Consider the following 19,614-nt stretch of genomic DNA (forward strand, 5'->3'; position numbering starts at 1 on the left):
AACCTAGATGTGAAAAACATTCCTTGAGTGATTTTCCTCTCTACTCTTGGCTTCTTCTTAGACTAGATAAATCTACTGCCTATTGAGTCTGATGCTGAGGTCAGGGTGCAATAACCGAGACACCAAGAGCCTGATCTCACAGTACCATTTGATTATGAGGATGGTGGCCCGCTAACCCTCACATGTCTTTCCCCATGGGTCATTTAACAAATATTTCCTGGACATCTACTACCTGTTAGGTACCAGAAATACACACTGTACTGTTATATGCAGAGGCAGATCAGGCATCTCTGTGGAAGAATGCCTCCTGTGACTTTACCATAAAAGGCCTATAACACACTTTCATAGAATAGTAAGACCTCTCAGCTAGCAGGGATCTAACAGTTCACTTAATGCTATCACCAATCCTATACTAAAATCTTCACATATCCCCCACCAATCAAGAAATTGCCACACCAGGGGCACCTCGGTGGCTCAGTCTGTTGAGTGTCCGACTTCAGCTCAGGTCATGATCTTGCACTCTGTGAGTTCGAGCCCCACATTGGGCTCTGTGCTGACAGCTCAGAGCCTAGAGCCTGCTTCAGATTCTGTGTCTCCCTCTCTTTCTGCCCCTTCCCTGCTCATGCTCTGTCTCTCTCTGCCTCAAAAATAAATAAAAACATTAAAAAAAAGAAACTGCCACACCAGAGAACTCACTACTTTCTAATATAGTTTCCTTCCATTTCTGCAGTTATGACAATGAGAAAATTTTCATATATAAAATGGAAAACAGGTCTTCCTGTCTACCCAGTGGTTCTAGTTTCCATCCATGTATCCACAAAGATCAATTCTTTTCCCTCTTCCACGTCACAGTTCTCAGGAAAACTGACAACCCCCATGTCCCCAACCCAATCCTCATCTTCTCTTCTCCATAAGAAATGTCCTGTTTCCACTGACCATTCCTCATATAAAATGATTCCCAGATGCCTTAAGCATCTAAATCATCCCTTCTAAACTAAACCTAAGATGTCTATGTCCCTTCTATGATATAATATATACCTTCCCTCTGAAGTACTGTCCTAAAACCCAAGGCCTTCACAGTACTTAACTGCCTAGACAGCATCACTCAAAATGTTTCAGAGAACATTAATTCCTCAAGATGTTCTGCAAAAGGTTCTATGGTCAAAAAAGTTGGGGAGTGTTTTACATTATATACACCACTCTTCATTTTTCACAATATATATTAGCACATAACGGCTCTGAAAAGTTCTGTAGTAAGTATGTTTTGCCTAACCTGGATTTATTCCCCACCCTCACCGTAATCTACTGAGATCATAAAGCTTCTGGAAAAATCACCCTAGAAACAAATTTGTGACCTCCTTAAAGTGATGTCTTATGTATTTTTTAAAGTGATGTCTTTTACATAGGATACAGGATGCATTTCTGTATTTACCTCATACCTTAAATCCATCCTAAATCCCTACTCTTGGGTTTTCTCTCCTTGTTCTCTTTCATTTTACTTCATATAATCTTGTATTCTACCCAATCCACCTTAAAACCTTCTGGAAATAAACAAAATATAAATAATCTTTAAATTTTTCTTTCTTTTTTTAAAATCTGGGGGGCACGATCTTGGGGTCATGAGTTCAAGCCCCACGTCAGGTGTAGAGATTACTCTAAAACAAAATCTTGGGGCACCTTGGGGCGCCTGGGTGGCTCAGTCGGTTGAGCCTCCGACTTCGGCTCAGGTCATGATCTCACGGTTCGTGAGTTCAAGCCCCACATGAGCCTCCCTAGTGTCAGTGCAGAGCCCATTTTGCATCCTCTGTCCTCTTTCTGACCCTCCCCTGCTTGCGTGATCTCTCTCTCAAAAATAAACATTAAAAAAAAAAATCTTAAAAAAAAAAAAACATCACAGGAGTTCTTTTTAACTCTTCTTACAACATTTTTGTAAGTCTGAAATTACATTAAAAGAAAAAGTCACCAAAGCAGGGGAGGGGCAAAAACTACAAAAGCAATAGAAAGGAAAAATGAACTGCTATGTAGTGCTTACATTTCCATTAGGTTTCATCCTCGTATAGTTTGAAAACCAGCATGATCTTAGACTGACCAAAATCTTTATCCCTTTCTTTCACTTTAAATCATAGCATATATATTCCCAGCTCCTGGTCTTTGTGAGAATGCACTAAAGACAGTAGCAGGGGGGTGGGGAGGGGGGAGGAATGTAGATTATAATAACTGGCTTTATAGTCAACTATATTAGATATACCTATTCTGAACTGAAATTTTTCCATATTACAGAATATTTTTAAAAGAAAAAATATGTGATGATACAGAACAAATAAAAATACATGAAACCATGTATAATAACAGACTGAACAGCAGAAAACCTTAGACGGAATTACTTCCAAAAATAGCCAAACTTTTGTCCCATTCTTAGAATGAAAACTGAAGACTGCCTAATGAAATGGCATGTTTGGGAAGTAATGATTGGCTCATAGCTCCCTCAGATAAAGACTAGCAAATTCAAAGGAGAACCCTAGATTATGGATATAAAAACATCTACTGTTCATGTTCCCCTCTTAGCACCAACTCATGAGCTAAATATTTTACCTGCTCTCTATAAAAATATTTCTCAAGGGAAAAAATGGCTAGTATTATTCAAGGAACCAGAGGCTTAAAAATAAAAGAGGGAAATGCAGCTGATGTGTTGAAGTAAGAATGGAATCTGTAAATATCAAATCATTAAGAAATAAAGATAGAATGAAATAGATAATAAGCATCACTCCATGGGGACTAGTACAGAGACTAATTTATAATCAGTATAGAATGATAAACTAAATCTCAGTAAATTGATTCAGAAAATATTACTATCATTGATAATATGCTGAAGAAAACTACTTTGTAAAATGAGTACCATATAGTTTGTTAAAATCAACGTTTTTATTTATTTTTAATTGATGAATTTTCAAAGACCATTTCAAATGCTATCTCTTTTGTGAAGCTTTCTTATCCTTTTCTCACTGGAATGTGAATTTTTAGCCTTCGGTATTTTTATTTGTTACTAATAAACTTATTAATCTACTACTGAAGTTATACACGTGTATTTTTTAATCCCCTACTCTAGATTTTAACAAGAACTATATTTTACTCAATGTTTACAGGGCCTAGCACAATGCTTAGTATGTAGTATAAACTAATAAGTAACTGTCAAATTGAATTAATGGATTAATGGAATAATCAGCAATATGAACCATGTGAGCAATCTGAATTTCCCACTAATCTGGGAAGACTCCTTTAAAGAATTAAAATAATAAAAGTGCATAATATGAAGAATCTGCAGTAGAAAAATGAAGATACCTAGAAAGCACTCCTGAGAGAATAATGGGGAGGTGAGGAGAGGGAATGGAGTGAGAGAGTGATGACCAGGGGAAGATAAACAGCTTTGCTTATTAGATGCATCCGAGCATACAAGCAAGCATAGGCATAAATACACCCACCACCTGACAATAAGGGCAGTTAAGGTAACTGATAGACATGAGTATGAGATTTGCAGGTCTCAAAGCTTATGATTAAAAATTTGTTTCAAGAGACTTCCTAGATGAACAACATAATTAAGATAGCACTGAGGATAAAGAGCTTCCCTACTCTGGAGTCTGGCTTCATAGCTCCTTTCTTATAATTAGGACAACCATACAGTATCATCTAAATTAGGAAACCTGTGAGAGTGGAAAGGCATGCTATTAATAATTAGGCTAGAACAGATATAAACTAGGACTTGTGCTATGCAAACTGCAATGTATGGTCACTCTATTTATAGCCCACTCATGGCCCACCTCTGGCCACTCTGATTCTTTCTCAAGGTTCAACAATAACCATTCAAAAGATACATTTACTTTCCTGCATACTTCTTCTTACCCAGAAGGAAACAAAAAGAATCACAGCACTAGCCAGTTTGATAATACCTACCTGTCAAAATCATCATCTAAAGTTTACCAATTATTTGATGAACATCATGCCATGCCATCATGAACATAACGGTAAGCCTTACCAAAAACAAAACTTCAGCTCACTGATTACGTATCAAACAAAAGAAAGTAAATCAAAAGACTCCACAAGTCAAAGCACACATTTGTTTGAAATCCCTATACACAACTATTTCGGAACTAGGGTACTATGTCGGTAATAATTACGGTAAGTCAGGAGTAAAATGGATCTTACCTTGGGAACTTTGGGAGGACTCTGTAGAAGAGGAACTACTATCTGTATAACTCTGTGGGTCTTCTTTTCCCTCTTGAATAGATGAATTACCAGCTTCTGCTACCCTAGATGCTTGCTGTAATGTTTCTGTGACCAGCTGCCTTGTTTGTTCACTAACAACTGTGGCTTGAAATGTCACTGGTTTGGGTTTAATAAGAACCTAGAAGAAAAGCAGAAATATCCCCAGTTTAAATTTTAGAGCACTATTTAAAATGCTAAACTTCTAGTCATGAACTATTATTTTCCCAACATGGGAAACAGCATTCTGTACATTAATTATGCTTTGGGCACAGCACTGTTTATCAAAGACTAATTCCATCTATGAACAAATTACAGTCAAGCCACATACAACATTTTAAATGGTACATGCCAGAATGCAACAGCCATAATTCTGACAAGAGGCTCTGTCCCTGTTTTTTCTTGTCTATAATGACTTCAGAAGTCATTTACAGTCTGTTGGCTATACACTAGAATGACAGCCAGCCACCCACCATGGATTTCAGAATGCCTAGATTCCCAATGGCACAGTAACAGTCCAGAATTTCTTCCTTCTGAACATTTATTTTACTTTTTTGAGAGAAAGAGTGAGAGGCAGACAGACAGACAGCGCATGAGCAGGGCAAGGGCAGAGAGAGAGGGGGACAGAGGATCCGAAGCCCAATCATTTGGGCTCTGTACTGACAGCAGAGAGCCCGATGTGGGGCTCGAACCCATGAACCATAAAATCATGACCTGAGCAGAAGTCGGGAACTTAACCAAGTGAGCCACCCAGGCACCCCCTGAATATTTATTAACATAATAAACACAAAACCCTAGTTTGTTTAAACCACCATTCTTCAGGTTTCTTTTCATTAGCAACCAAATGAAATTCCTAATTGAGACACCTGTGCAAAGTAAATATGGTTGGGACATAAGTCATCTTTGAAGAAATCCCAGGAGAAACACTGACTTACACAACTATCATTAGAAGCAATACGGTACAACAGATCAACTCCTGGCAAAGGTCAAAACCATAGACACTAAAACAAATAAAATGGGAGAAAAATTTCAAACTGAACTATTCTACTTCAAATTTTGAACTCTAGGAGTTGACTTCAATTGGGTGCCTGGAATGAAAATGTTAACTCACCACAATTATTTTTATTCTCCATATGTAAGATTCTAAACCCTTCCGGACTCTTATTAAGTCACTCATTCAAGAATTCAAGAATGAAAACATGGATTATACTATGACTTAGATGATGGAGCAAATGAAAATTGTTACAGTTGAAACTTAAAGGCAATTTGGACTTATTTCTAATCACAAAACTTATTTGTTTAGATATGCAAACTATTTGACTATGATTCTGAGGGAATGCATTCTAAAAGCAAATTAATACCTTTTACAAAAATTCTAGGATACCATTTCTCAACCAAAGCTGACATTACTTCCTTTGATATTCTCACAAAATAAATAGTACCCTGGCAATGTAAGATTAAATCCTGAGCCTCAATTTTCTAGGCAAATTTCCAGAAAAATTCCCTTATCTTCTATTGCTTGACAATTGAGTAGTTCTCTAGCTTCTTCATTATTTAGGTTTCAAATAAAATAAATTTTATAAGTAAATAAAGTGCTTTCAAAGGCCATATTAGCTTATAAAAAATACTTTTCTTTGAGAGATTCCAAACAACTACCACTCTCTCTCAAACACCTACTTCTCAAATAACAATACCTTCAGCAAATTTTATTTTAAGGGAGTTTTTTTCTCCAATCTTTGCTTATGACATGGCACAAATATTTAGATACCCGCCACCCCCCAAAAAGTACTGAAGAGAAAAACACACATTTTGAAAACAGACAATTACACACATTTGGTCATAACTTTTAACAATCTTATTTTTTTAAAGATTACTGATCTTTTCATTCAAATTTCTAACATGGAATTTTATAAGTTTGAAATATACCAGAGCCAAGAAAATTCATCATATCTTACAGCATACCTGTGTTTTCCCTTGCTGCCCATAAACAATTTTTGTCGGGATGATTTTAGCTGCTGGTTGAACTGTGGAACCTATTCCTTTTGGCTGAGTTACAATCATTTTGGTGATGGGTCTTGTAGCAGTGATAATAGCTGGCTTTGCTCCTGTTGGTACCGTCTGAATAGTCTTTTCTCCCTAAATTAAAGTCAGTGAATATATGAGATTTCTATGTATTTCAATGATAAAAACTGTCCTTTTACTGAAAAATCACAGAGAGGTTTTACCAGGATGATAGGAACAGGAATGTAAATTAAACAGCAAAGTACAATGTTTCCAGGTGATCACAAATCCTAGACTTAGTTGAGATGGTCCTAGAAGTCCTCTGCCCAATTTTCTGTCCAAAGAAGGCATTAATCGTTTCCTGATGAGTGATTTTTAAAAATTATCTCACACGGGAATACTTACTACACCATTCCATTCATAGAATACATACATTAGAGTAGTTAGGAAATTATAAAAGAATAATTATAGAGATTATAGGTCTCCCTCACCCCAACATTATCTTCATTTTCTAATTTACCCGAAATAAACACTCATGTAACAAAAAATTACTGTGCATTATACCAGTAGCTAAATGTACACATATAAATAAACTAAGCTCCCCAAATACAAAATTATAAGGCTAAATAGCAGAATGTCTATGTGTAGAAGCATGGGCAAGAGAGGAAATTAGCACATATTAACAATCTTTCTGAGGTTATATGGGAAAATTAAAAAAAACAACAGTGCATTTCCCACATTTTACTATTAGCATGTTACTAATATCACTTTAGTCTATTAACTAGGTAGCTTAAGCCCATTAACTTTTCACCATTTTTTGTACTTTTGTTTGCTTTATTCTTAAGTACCATCTTCTAGTCATTTATAGAATCAATACTTGAGCTTTCTTAAATTCAAAGACAGTGATTTTACTAAATTATTAAAATTTTACAAGTTAAAATCCATAAAACTGAAAGGAAAAATGTTCACCTTTTTAGTTTGTAACCTTCAGTCATCATCATCTAAATGTGTGGCCATCCAACTTAGTAGCCATAAAAACAAAGCACCCAGGTGAGCTGGCCAAAGGTAATCACTCAATTTAGAACTAAATATGATTATAAAAATCACAAGTTTAACTATCTGCTATAATAATCTAAGGAAAATATAAAGTGCCTGTCAATCATATTATTACTTATTTTAATACGCACACACCCTTCACAGCAGCTTCTTTGGGAGGAGCTCTAATTCATTTGCCAATAGCCACTAGTTTTCATGTGGCTGTGCCTATCTATTAAACAGCTTGACGGGCTTGGTCCAACTATAATGACCCATTCAAAGCCTATCAAAACCAACTAGCAGGCTATTTTTAAAAAAATCTCTTCTGATGTATGTGTGTGGACATGCCCAGGTGAGCAAGCTGTTGAGTAGAGGAGAATATACATATGTGTAGTCTTATGCTCTGATCTGCTTGTTTTACTATCATTTCCTGTGTCAAACTGTTGCTCTTAGATATTATGTGGCAGCTAGGATTCATACACAACTCTTCAATGTTTGTGACCACAGGACTTAGAGTACATGGCATCCCATCTTATATATCAAATTCTATGAAGTTGCCAAACAAACTATAAAAGGCTTCTGAAAATCTGAATTCTAATCCAGGCTTTACTATTGGCTTACCATGTGAACTCACACTAGGAACAATCTGTTTTCCAACATGATGGAACTATCTAATGCCAACAGTTTAAAGACTGTGATGCCTAGGAAACTACCAGAGATCTGCAATGAAGTACAACAGTCTTTTCTTCTAGCAAAGTAGGGACATTACCAAGCCTAAATAGTTAAGCACCACAAGTAATAACAATAAGAGAAAAACTATTTATTGGTGACGTCCTATGTGCCAAGCACTGTCCTAAGCACTTTCAAAACAGCTCCCAGTTACTGAACAAACTCACTGGTAAAGATCATAATCACCAATTTACCAATGAGGAAATTAAGGATGAGAGAAGTTGAATAAATTTGCCAAAAGTCAAACTACAATACAAGAGACAAAGCCCAGGTTTGTCTAACTCCAAACCTCTGCACAATTGCCTTCAGAACTATAAATTAATCTGTTATTTGATATTTTTTTTAACTAGCTCAAAGAGGTAAAATGAAAGTAAAACCCTCTCAATTAATTTTCTTAATCCTAAATATCTCACTTGGCCCAGCCGAGGCCCATACTAGGCTTATGTCTACTGGCCAGAGGCAGGAGTAAAATTGTCCTCTAACAGAGGTCTCCCTGTAGTTAAGGCAGTGGAATCTTCCATTTGGACCAAGTTAAGCATCTAAATCATGGTCATAAGCAACCCAGTTATGAGCAACGTGTTTTAGGAATTACTGTGAAAAATGGCATCAGTTAGTGGTGCTTTAACAGTTATTACATCACAGTAGTGGTAAATCAAGCATACAGGCCATTGTGGGGTTCTGAAGTCCTTAGGCAAATATTTGTATAGCTGGTTTTTAAAATCCTCAGTGGACTGCTGAGTCTGCAGTACAAGCTCTTACTTACTCCAGCATTTAGCAATGTTGTGACAACGTTTTTGCCCGGGAGGCCTTGAATGGTCGTTCCTTTTCCTGTAGTCTTTTGCACAACAATCACATTGGGCTTGGAAGTCATTGGGATTGTAGTGATTTTGGTAGTCGTTCCTTAGAGAAGGGGGGAGAAAAGGAGGCCTGAGTTAAGGACTAGTGATATTTGGTTATTTCTGTTTATGTTGTACACAATTAACACACGTAGTCCGTGTCATCCCGAGATGACATGAAGGCTGTCATGAGGATGAAAATGAAGGCTCGGAACAATAAGCACAAGTTGTCCTAAAATGAGAGAGTGTTAAGAATTGACTTTTACAGCGGTCATCTTTTTGGAATTTGAAAACCTACACACCAAAATCAGAATCTAAAAATATCACTATCATTTTCCCCATCAATATTCCTCCCCTAATTAGTTAACTGAAATCTAAATCTGTATTCTTTGACAAATACTTCCCCAAACCCAGTATTATATCTATTTTTGACTGGTGTGATGGGAAAACTCTTCTAAAAGAATATCAAGAGAGAGGTAAATACTTATCAAAATACTTATCAAAATTCACATAACATTAGACTCTCGAGAAAATTTATGAGAATAAGCCATTTATATTTCTGTGATCAAAAAAAAATAAACACTCAAAGACCAAGTCACAGATTAAACATGTCCTCTTGTTATCTGCAGCACTCTGAAGAGTCTGAGGATGATATCCCAATGTGTATATTTATACAAAAAAATTTATATTTTCAACAATTAAGATCTATTTCATAGACCTAAATCTACTGAGCCAAACATATTATCATGCCCTCTTCCCCACATCCTTCCACAATCTGCTTCTCTTATACCTATCAAATTTGTACCCTATATTCTTCTGACTGGCATGGCTGGAAATCCTGGTACAAATCTTGCCTTGTCTTCCCTGTATCACCCAAGAAAACAAAAGCCCCTTGCGCTCCACACTCTATCTTTTTGTATCACTAATTCCTCAGTGCTTAGCACATACTGTATGGCAATTACTCAGTAATAGTTGTTCAGTCGAGTATGTGAATGAACTCAATCTGTCACCAACACATGTCTTCTTTCAAAATGTTATTGATGTTGACTCAATAGACCCTCATCTCTTTTAGTGTCCCATATTTTCTCCCTATTGCAAGTTTCATACAAATAGATCTGAAGCTCCTGTTATATCAAACATCCTGAAAAAAATTTTTTTGTCATGTCAAGAACCCAATACATTGGTCAAATTGGTCAAAAACCTTCCTAGGGCAACTGGCTGGCTCAGCCGGCAGAGCAGGTGACTCTTGATCTCAGGGGGTGTAAATTTAAGCTCCACGCTGGGTATAGAGATTACTCAAAAAAGCGAAAAGCAAAAAGCCTTCCTAATCCCTATTTTATCTAGTTCTAACTTTCCCTCTTAGGTTTCAAAATCCTGTATGAACTGACCCTTAATCTAAAAATTTGATCTTATTTGTTCCAACTCTTACCCTACAATACATGCCACACACTAGTCTAACAAGTAACTTCTTCACTATGGCTTCCTATTATCTGTCACACAGAGCCCAAATTCCTCTTAGGTTTCCAGGTTCTGTCAGACTTTAATTTGCAGGATTATCCAATATATACCTCTCCTTCAGTATGTTGGTTTCCACATTGGTCCTTGAGCGTATGAGTCGCAATGCTACCTCTGTGCCTGTGATTTCCTCTGCCCATGAAAACAGGCAAGTCACATTGTTCTTCTATAGGCTTGCACATCATTTATCAAATGACTAAGCACATAACAGGTACTCATTAAAAACATGACTGATTAATATGTTCCCAAGAAGAAAAGTTAAACAAAATTTTATTCTTTTCTACTGGAAAAATTTAGCATTCCTTACTAGAGTTTTAGTAATGAGACTGCACCAAGAATAAGAATATTCTAGTCAATTTTTGGCAATTTTATTACTTCATATATCATTTTAATACATTTGCCATCATCTGATATCTTGTCAGTCCAAGGCAACACAGTCAGGTTACATAAAAACGCACTTTTATTCACACACCAGCTTCACAAATGTTTTTCCCTGTATCTGTAGATTCTGAACAGTAAGCTGTTAAGAGCCACAAAAACCACACTGCCCATTATTCACATCTATCAACTTCAACTCTTAATTAACTCCAATCCCTCATACATGATTGATTGTGATGACTCCTTCAATAATACAGCCTCATTAAATACTTGGTTAATAAGGGGTGCCTGGGTGGCTCAGTCAGTTAAGCATCTGACTTCGGCTCGGGCCATGATTTCACATTTTGTGGTTTCGAGCCCCTCTGTGCTGACAGCTCAGAGCCTGGAGCCTGCTTCGGATTCCATGTCTCCCTCTCTCTCTGTCCCTCCCCTGCTTGCACTCTGTCTTTCTTTCTCTCTCAAAACTAAATAAAGATTAAAAAAAAACATATATATATATATATATTTGATTAATAAAAGAAAGGGTTTTTAGAAAGTAAGCATTAAAAACTATCTCAAGAAGTGCCCCTGGTTGGCTCAGTTGGTTAAGCATCCAACTTCAGCCTAGGTCATGATCTCTCAGTTCCCAGGTTTGAGCCTCGCATCAAGATCTGTGCTGACAGCTCAGAGCCTGGAGCCTGCTTCAGATTCTATGTCTTCCTCTCTCTCTCCACCCCGCCTCCACTCATGCTCTGTCTCTGTCTCTCTCAAAAATAAATAAACTTGGAAAAAAAAAAAGCTATCTCAAGGAAATGTTAGCCAAGCTTTAACCAAAGTACAAGGACCACTTTTTTGGCAAAACTTGCTTAACAAGTGAATTACATTTGTATCTAAGTCACCATCTAATCCTTTCCATTGCAGGGATCTATTAATTTATGAGACAGTTGCAAACCAAGTTTACCAGCTTTAACAAAATGAGGGGGGAGGATGTTAGAAAACAAGAAAAAGGCATAACATAAGGAAAAGCAAATACAGTGTCATTTTAAAATGGAAAAGTTTATAACTAGAATTATCAAGTTATAAAAATCTAAAGTTCCAATGAGCATATTTCTATATTTCAATTGATAACTATGTTATAGTTATTCATTTTTTTAAAAAGGTCTTCCTCTACACTTTCACAGTAGCCCAACTACAGTTCTCACATCACAACAGAATGTATAAAAATTCATTTGTTTAGCATTCCATCTCATGTGCATCCCCTATGTATCACAGCACCCGGCCCAGAATTTGGCTCATAGACTATCAGAGAACCCACTGTCTATACAGTCTCCACTTATAAAGACTTAAGATACAATGGGTGCAAATTACTCTTAAGTCACATTTGGATCATGGACTATGATACTGGATGCGTTCCAGGGATTTCTACTTAAAAATACAATTCCTGTAAAAATGTGAGCAGTATGGTAGGATCGCTTAAAGAAACTAATTTAATGGCCCAGATTTTACTATTCAGAGATTTTTTTACATCACCCTGACAATTTGGTCTCCTGGGTAATGGTTTATGTTGCTTTGCTCAAAGAATAAGCAAATGAACGAACGAATGCAAAAGATATATAAACACTAGCTCCTTGCCTGAACATTGTACTAAAGATCAAAAGAAGAATAAAAATCAAGTCTTGCCATTGCCAAAGGTTCTCATAATGTCCTTAGAGTCAAGGACTCAATGTCCTAATGAGTTCATCTCCAAAGGATCCAATCTTCTACATAAAATAGGCATGGTTCCTTTACCAACCCTCAACACAACTCACAAAAAAAACTTACGTATCTGAAAAGCCTATCTATATTTACACATAAGTATCTGACATGAGGAGTTAAATAACTGAAAAAAATAGTTCATATCTTCCATTTAATTGCTTATTCTGATGAAAAGAAAAACTTGACCTTTCTAGAAAGCACTCTGGAAGCATGACCTTGCTTTCCAGAGGAAAGGAAGTAAGGACTTCACATAATAATTTATGTATAATGATGCTCATCGCAGGATTATTTATAATGACAAAAAAATTAGAAGCAATCTAAAACATTCAACAATGAGAAAATGGCTAAATATGGTGCATCAGATAAGGAAACCCTGTGCAGCCATTAAGTGGGGGCAGAGGAGGTGTCAAGATCCATTTAAAAGAATAGGAAAATAATCCTATCCCATGAAAAAAAGGCAAAAGCTGATTATATTAGATCTCAATATAATTTTAAAAACATATATATGACATATATACACACATTTATAACCAAAATAAATGAATAGAAAAAGGAATGAACAGAAATATATACACTTATATTTTAACATATTTCTCTGGATGGTAAAAATTGTGGGTTTTTAATTTTCTTTGTATCTTTCTGTATTTTCCAATTACCCACAATGAGAGGAAAGTATCATTTTTTTTTTTTTTTTTTTTTTTAATTTTTTTTTTTTCAACGTTTATTTATTTTTGGGACAGAGAGACACAGGGCACGAACGGGGGAGGGGCGGAGAGAGAGGGAGACACAGAATCGGAAACAGGCTCCAGGCTCTGAGCCATCAGCCCAGAGCCTGACGCGGGGCTCGAACTCCCGGACCGCGAGATCGTGACCTGGCTGAAGTCGGACGCTTAACCGACTGCGCCACCCAGGCGCCCCTCATTTTTTCTTTTTAAAGCCTTCTATTCTTACAGGTAGATGTCTGGGTATATTTTAAGAAAACCATTTCATTTTTGTTCAGGGGGTAGGGGAGTGGGGTAGGCATAGATTCTAGAATCCAGCCTTTAATTATGAATTATCTAAACTCATCCAACTAGGTTTACCAGCTTACTAAGAATAGACAAGCAGGGACTGAAAACTACTATGAACTAACCTGTAATCCCACAATCATGGAATAACAAAATATTATAAAATAAGAGAACTATCTTTATAAAGAATATTGCTATGTAACATAAGGATCAGTTTAGAGCAGTCAGAAATGAGAAATTCCTTAAAATAAAAGGGTCAAACAGTGAAGCAGAGACAGACACAAAACAAGCTCGATGCAATGAACAGCACTGTTTGAACTGTGTGCCAAGTATATCCTATGGTGCAGAAAAGTTTAAGAACTCTTCTCATGTATACCCAATGTACTTGAAATACCAACTAACCAGGAGGTGCTTAATATTTACATGCAAATGTGGATAAAATGTATACATGTACAGGGTATACATCTCACCACCTCTCTAGGAAAATGTGCTTTCTTGTGCTGCTCTAACCTGGTACAAAAGCCGCTAAATCCTAAAGCAGGTCTGAAAACAGCAGCCTCATGATATCTAGACATTCCTTCAAGCTGTAAGGTTATTATGAATTCATATATGAGTAAAGAAAAACCATTACGGTCATAAAAAGTTACACACCAATGAAAAATGATCACTTTTTGAAAAATGTTTTAGAGAATGTGCTCTATACCATTTAAGATACTGTCATAATAAATCATAATTTGAATTTTCACTGTATTATTTAAAAAATCCTCTTAAAGCTAGAGTATGATTCTTTCCCTACTGGTTTCACCCTCCTCAGTTTGGCAAACATTGGATTTTCTCACTTACACTAAAAAATAGAGCCAAAATTAGCAGCTTTAAATATAGTGCGTTACGCCAATACCATGCCCTGCTTTGTTTTTGTGGCTTTTTTTCTTTTCTTTTTTTTACTCCCTCAATTATCAGCAATATCGTATACTGCCAGGAACGTCAATCCCTTCACTTTAAACTGTTAGAACAACTCACCTGGGGCATACAAAATATGGCTAGTCTACAAAAATGGCAGACAAAGTCCACAGGGCTTACTTGATGAGAGATTATTTACATCATTTTAATTAAAAAATAATAATGAAAACAGATGCTATGTTAACATTCTACTTCAGAGTCTACAACCCAAATACTCCAGGAATTAATGAGCTGATAAAAACCAGGTAAGGTTTCTGAATACTAATAAATATTAGCTTTCACTATCTGGGTAAATTGTTTTTTAAAAGTAAACTATCAATATAATGGTGAAAAGAAAAGCATTGAAATATTTTTATTTTTAATAAGCTAAAGTGACATTAGTAATTGAAATGATGAGATATGGTTCCCTCAAACATATTTAGATGAATAAACCCTAGTTCTTTCGTCCACTATGTAGCTTGTGTGGTCTTGAAGAGGTCAATTTCCTCTCTCTAAACTTAAAATCTGTCTGTATCTGTAAAGTGCAGGTGAAACCAACTTTTCGGATTTATCAGTTTGGAAAGGAGTGACAAATGGGAGAACACTTTGTAAATGAAAAATCACTATGCAAATGCAAATCATAGTATTTCTATTCTGATTGAAAAAAATTAAATGTTCTTTCTGTTTTAAAACTATCAAAAGCTTAATGTATGAAGATTTAATATTAGAAATAAACTATACTTAAACACTAAACATCACGACTAAAAACACAGCTCCAGATTTCTAAGCAGAAAACTGAGATCAGACAGAATCCTTGAACAGTGAAATATGGTTTTTCCTCTTACTGTTACCTATACCTTCAACATATTTCAGATATACCTACCAGAAACTATATTACTGCTAATTATCTTGCCCCCCAAGGTAGCTAATGATTTGGGTACTACTGTAATGATGCTACCACTGGTAGTTTTCACATAGGTTGCAGCTCCTGGGGTTGCAGCCATCCGACCTATGGATGGGCTCACTGTTGGCCGGGTATAGGTTGCCTGTGTGCCTATAAAAAGGGAAAAGCCAAAAGAAAAACTTGTCATTACTTATAGAAGAATGACAATTTACACAGTTTAACTATAATTCAATGTAATCTATATTGCTTTAACTTGAAAATGGAATTTCAAGGTGTCAAGACATTAAGTAACAATTTATAGCCAATTTTCAATGCACATAGCAGGAACTACAGCCAAGTCAATTTGAATTAACTTTACACATAAAATTTTGTGATGTGTTGCATCAAATTACTAACCCCAAGAAAAAATATAACTAACTCTATTCCTTTCTTCCACTACCCTTCTTCCACTAGTTTTATGCCAAAAGAAACTTAAATTTAATCATCTTTCCTGCCAGAGCGCTTTAGATATTTCTGTTATAGATTTTAAGGTCTCTGCATCTGTTTCATACTGTCTCAGTGCCAAACCCAATGTCAGCACTCAGCAAATAAGGCAGTATTGTTTGCTTAAAATTTTATAAACTTTTACTATTTTGTACTCTGCTACTCTCTAAATATATTTCCATCTTTTAAAGAGTTATTCCATCATTTTACTAGAGATTAAAGTTCAAGCTGCCAAGAGTTGCCAGGAATATTTCTTTTAGTCTAAAAAGTTCACTATTTACATATTTCCTCAACTCTAACTGACCCATTAGAGTATTTTTCTTCATGTCTCTCAAAGGATTTTACACTCTTTCCCACTATTCCAAGGGCTTTTTTCTTTTCCCAAACAGGAATTAAAAACTGACCAGATGAGCCCATTGTAGTTTCCTACAAATACAGTAACTCAGAACTACTATTCCTAAGCAAAGAACTACTAGTCTGGGGGAGAATGAAGATGACTGAGATTAACATCTTCAACAGAAAAAAAAGTTTCATAATAATGGTCATTGTGATAACCATTCTCAACAAACCCCACCCCACAAAAATGCTTTTTAGCAAGACATTTAAAAATTTTTAAATACAATCACTACCCAAAAAAGGCGGAGGGGAAGAATGTTAGGTAGAATTAGTTTAAATTCCTTATAAACATACATCTGCATCCAAAAAAAAATCTAGTGCAAAGTAAACATGCTACAAATGTAAGGTGAATCAGTTGAATTATAATAACAAAAAATTTTCCATTTAAGCTTTTGCTCTAAAAATAGGAATACTTTTTCTAACGTAGATACAAAGGCACAGACAGACACATTATTATTTTTCACTACCTTTCGCTAATGGAAAGAATCATACATATATAACACTACTATCTTTATACCAAATGGGAAAAAGTTTTGGGGGAAGTATGATAAATGTAATGCAAGAATAGTGTTTTTTAAGCCAAGGCTTTGTAGAGACAGCAAGCAGAATCGTTGTTGGGATGAGGGGGGAGTGGGTGGAGGGGAGATGGAGAGTTACTGTTTAATGGGTAGTTTCAGTTTGGGAAAATGAAAAGGTTCTGGAGCCAGATGGTGAGGATGGTTACAAAATAATGTGAATGCAATGAATGCCAATGAACCATTCATTTAAAATGGTAAATCTCATGCATGTTCTCTATATACCACAATTAAAAAAAAAAAAAAAAAAAAAAAGCACATCTGAGAGTCAAACAGATCTGACTGAGTTCAAACCCCAGATCTGCCTTTTATTGGCTGTGTGACTTTGGACAAGTTTCTTAACATAAGTCTGTTTTGCTGCTAAAAGTGGAGATATTAAAGTCTAAGGGAAATGAAGTGTAATGTCTATACAAACCTTTACATCCTGGCCCATAAGTGGTATCTTTATAAACTTGAGACAGATACCATTTTACACTCTTTAGATTCTATCATCTAAATATTGGCTCTTCTCAAAAAAATCTGGTAAGAGTTACACAAATTTAAAATAACAGTAATGACTAATTCTAATGTAAATTAATAGTAATTACTATTGAGCACTCTGCTGGGGACTTTACATACCTGATTTCCTCTCATTCTTATAATAACCTATGGTACAGGTATTGTTGTCCCATTTAAATAGACCACGGAAAAGATTACAGGGATTAGTAACCTGCTCAAGAACACAAAGGATGGTACTATCTAAAATGTCCTACACTGTCACTTCCTTGGGCATAGCCTGGTTGCTCCCATATCTGAGCAACATGGCATCTTGTGCTTCTCTCAGTCTGAGCAATGTTTACTACATGGCAATGTAATAGACTCTCAACTTCTTAAGAGTAAGCGAGATCCTTGTGGGCTAGGAGACCGTGTTTCCATTCTCTCAACAAATCCTGACTAAACACATACTCCAAGACCAGCTCTCTCTATATACGGTGAATAAAACAGAGATGGTCCCTTATCATGGATCTTATGGTCTAATTAAGTAAACAAATCAACAAACAAGTAGTGAAGTACTTAGAAACTGTAGTATGTGCTATAAAGGAAAAGAACAGAGGACCATGACAATAATAAGAGAGAGCTAATTTTCATTGGGGGGAAAAGGGGAGTCAAGAAAAGCTCTTAAAGAATGGTCTCATTATCTCTATATCCCCAGTGTAGCACATTGTTGCTACAAAGAAATTACTCAATGAACGTATGATGAATGAACGGACTAATGCTCAAGCAAACTTACCAGTAGGAGTGGTTACCAGTTTAGTTGTCATAATTGCACCATTACTGCTAACCACCATAATAGGGGAATTGCTACTGGTGGGCAGAGTTGCTGTCACTGGCTTAGGTAAGATTTTACTTGGCTGAACTTGTTGTGTGATGATTTTAACACCTTTGAAAGAAGAAAGGGAAATCTCAGTACAATTATTTTCGAAAACATATTCCTTATACCAACCCAAGAGGGCAGCAGTTACACACAGTCACTCAGTCTTGCCGAAAGAGAAGCTTTTTCCATAATGATGAAACTCTCAATTTGTATTCCTCAAATTCCCATCTTTCCTAATTTCTCATTCAAGAATATAATTAAGGTATTATAGAAGCTATTAACAACTTCTTTAAAAAAAAAAGGTTTTTCCTTTTGTCTATGATTATGTCATATAAAGAGCTTTCAAACCCAATTAGTGTAGTGATGTGGATTTTTTTACATTTTTCAAAATTGTTATTTAAATGTTATAATTGTGGGGCGCCTGGGTGGCGCAGTCGGTTAAGCGTCCGACTTCAGCCAGGTCACGATCTCGCGGTCCGTGAGTTCGAGCCCCGCGTCAGGCTCTGGGCTGATGGCTCAGAGCCTGGAGCCTGTTTCCGATTCTGTGTGTCCCTCTCTCTCTGCCCCTCCCCCATTCATGCTCTGTCTCTCTCTGTCCCAAAAATAAATAAACGTTGAAAAAAAAAAAAAATTAAATGTTATAATTGTTACATTCACTTTCCAAATGTAAAATACCCATTGAAAAGAAATCTTTCAAAAACAATAAAATAAAAAATAAAATGAATCTCTCATGCAAAGTACAAATTTAAGTACAAATAACTGTTTGAGGAAATTCTGGTAACACTTTTCCCCTGCTAAACTTCACTGAAATAATCTGCATAACAGTGTATTGCACTGGCAAATAAAAATTATATTACTTTATGGATGGTGATTGAGACATTAGAAAGCAAACAAATCTGTTCATTTAACAACCTTAAATAATTTTAAATTTCTTGTAGTCAATTAAGAAGTTAAAATTATGACACCTAGGAATAACTGGGGGCAAATTATTTAGTCTCTGTAACTCATTTTTTTCATCTATAAAGACAATATCAGTATATAAATCAAAATTATAAAGTGCCTAATACATAGCAAGAATTCAATAAACTATTATTATTGTAGAGATAAAGAAATTATTATTTATTATAATAAATCATAACCAGTGAAGTTGCATGGAAAAAATTTTTTATAGTATTACCCTATAAGTGAATTACAATAATGCTTAGGACACATAAAAAGCCCCCCAAAATAACAGAAAAAACACAATGGAATCATTAGAGATTACATGGCTTAGTCCTATGTAAATAAGTTGAAAATTTAGATCAAACAGATAATTTTCTAGAAAAATATTGTTTATCAAAATGGACCTCAGAAAAGACAAGTATCTAAACAGACAAATTTCCTTAAAATAAATTTTTAGGAACTCCTTCCCCTTCACCACTAAATAGCAGGAGGCCCAGACAATTTCACAAGACAATTCTACAGTCCTGTA

At 35.7% G+C, this 19,614-nt stretch overlaps 1 protein-coding gene across 13 annotated transcripts in view; it reads right to left on the reverse strand.

The window, feature by feature from the left end:
* The window catches only part of EMSY (EMSY transcriptional repressor, BRCA2 interacting), a 90,892-nt gene that overhangs the window by 19,694 nt on the left and 51,584 nt on the right, over nt 1–19,614 (reverse strand). For all 13 annotated transcript variants that reach the window (XM_030331513.1, XM_030331518.1, XM_030331506.1 and 10 more), the window contains 5 exons: nt 18,060–18,209; nt 15,315–15,485; nt 8,786–8,922; nt 6,220–6,393; nt 4,201–4,399 (listed from right to left, as the gene is read on the reverse strand). In XM_030331513.1, the coding sequence (XP_030187373.1) occupies nt 4,201–4,399; nt 6,220–6,393; nt 8,786–8,922; nt 15,315–15,485; nt 18,060–18,209 (831 nt within the window). The remainder of the gene's footprint in view (nt 1–4,200; nt 4,400–6,219; nt 6,394–8,785; nt 8,923–15,314; nt 15,486–18,059; nt 18,210–19,614) is intronic.

The sequence above is a fragment of the Lynx canadensis genome, chromosome D1 (assembly GCF_007474595.2).
Source record: "Lynx canadensis isolate LIC74 chromosome D1, mLynCan4.pri.v2, whole genome shotgun sequence".
Taxonomy (NCBI): Eukaryota; Metazoa; Chordata; class Mammalia; order Carnivora; family Felidae; genus Lynx; species Lynx canadensis.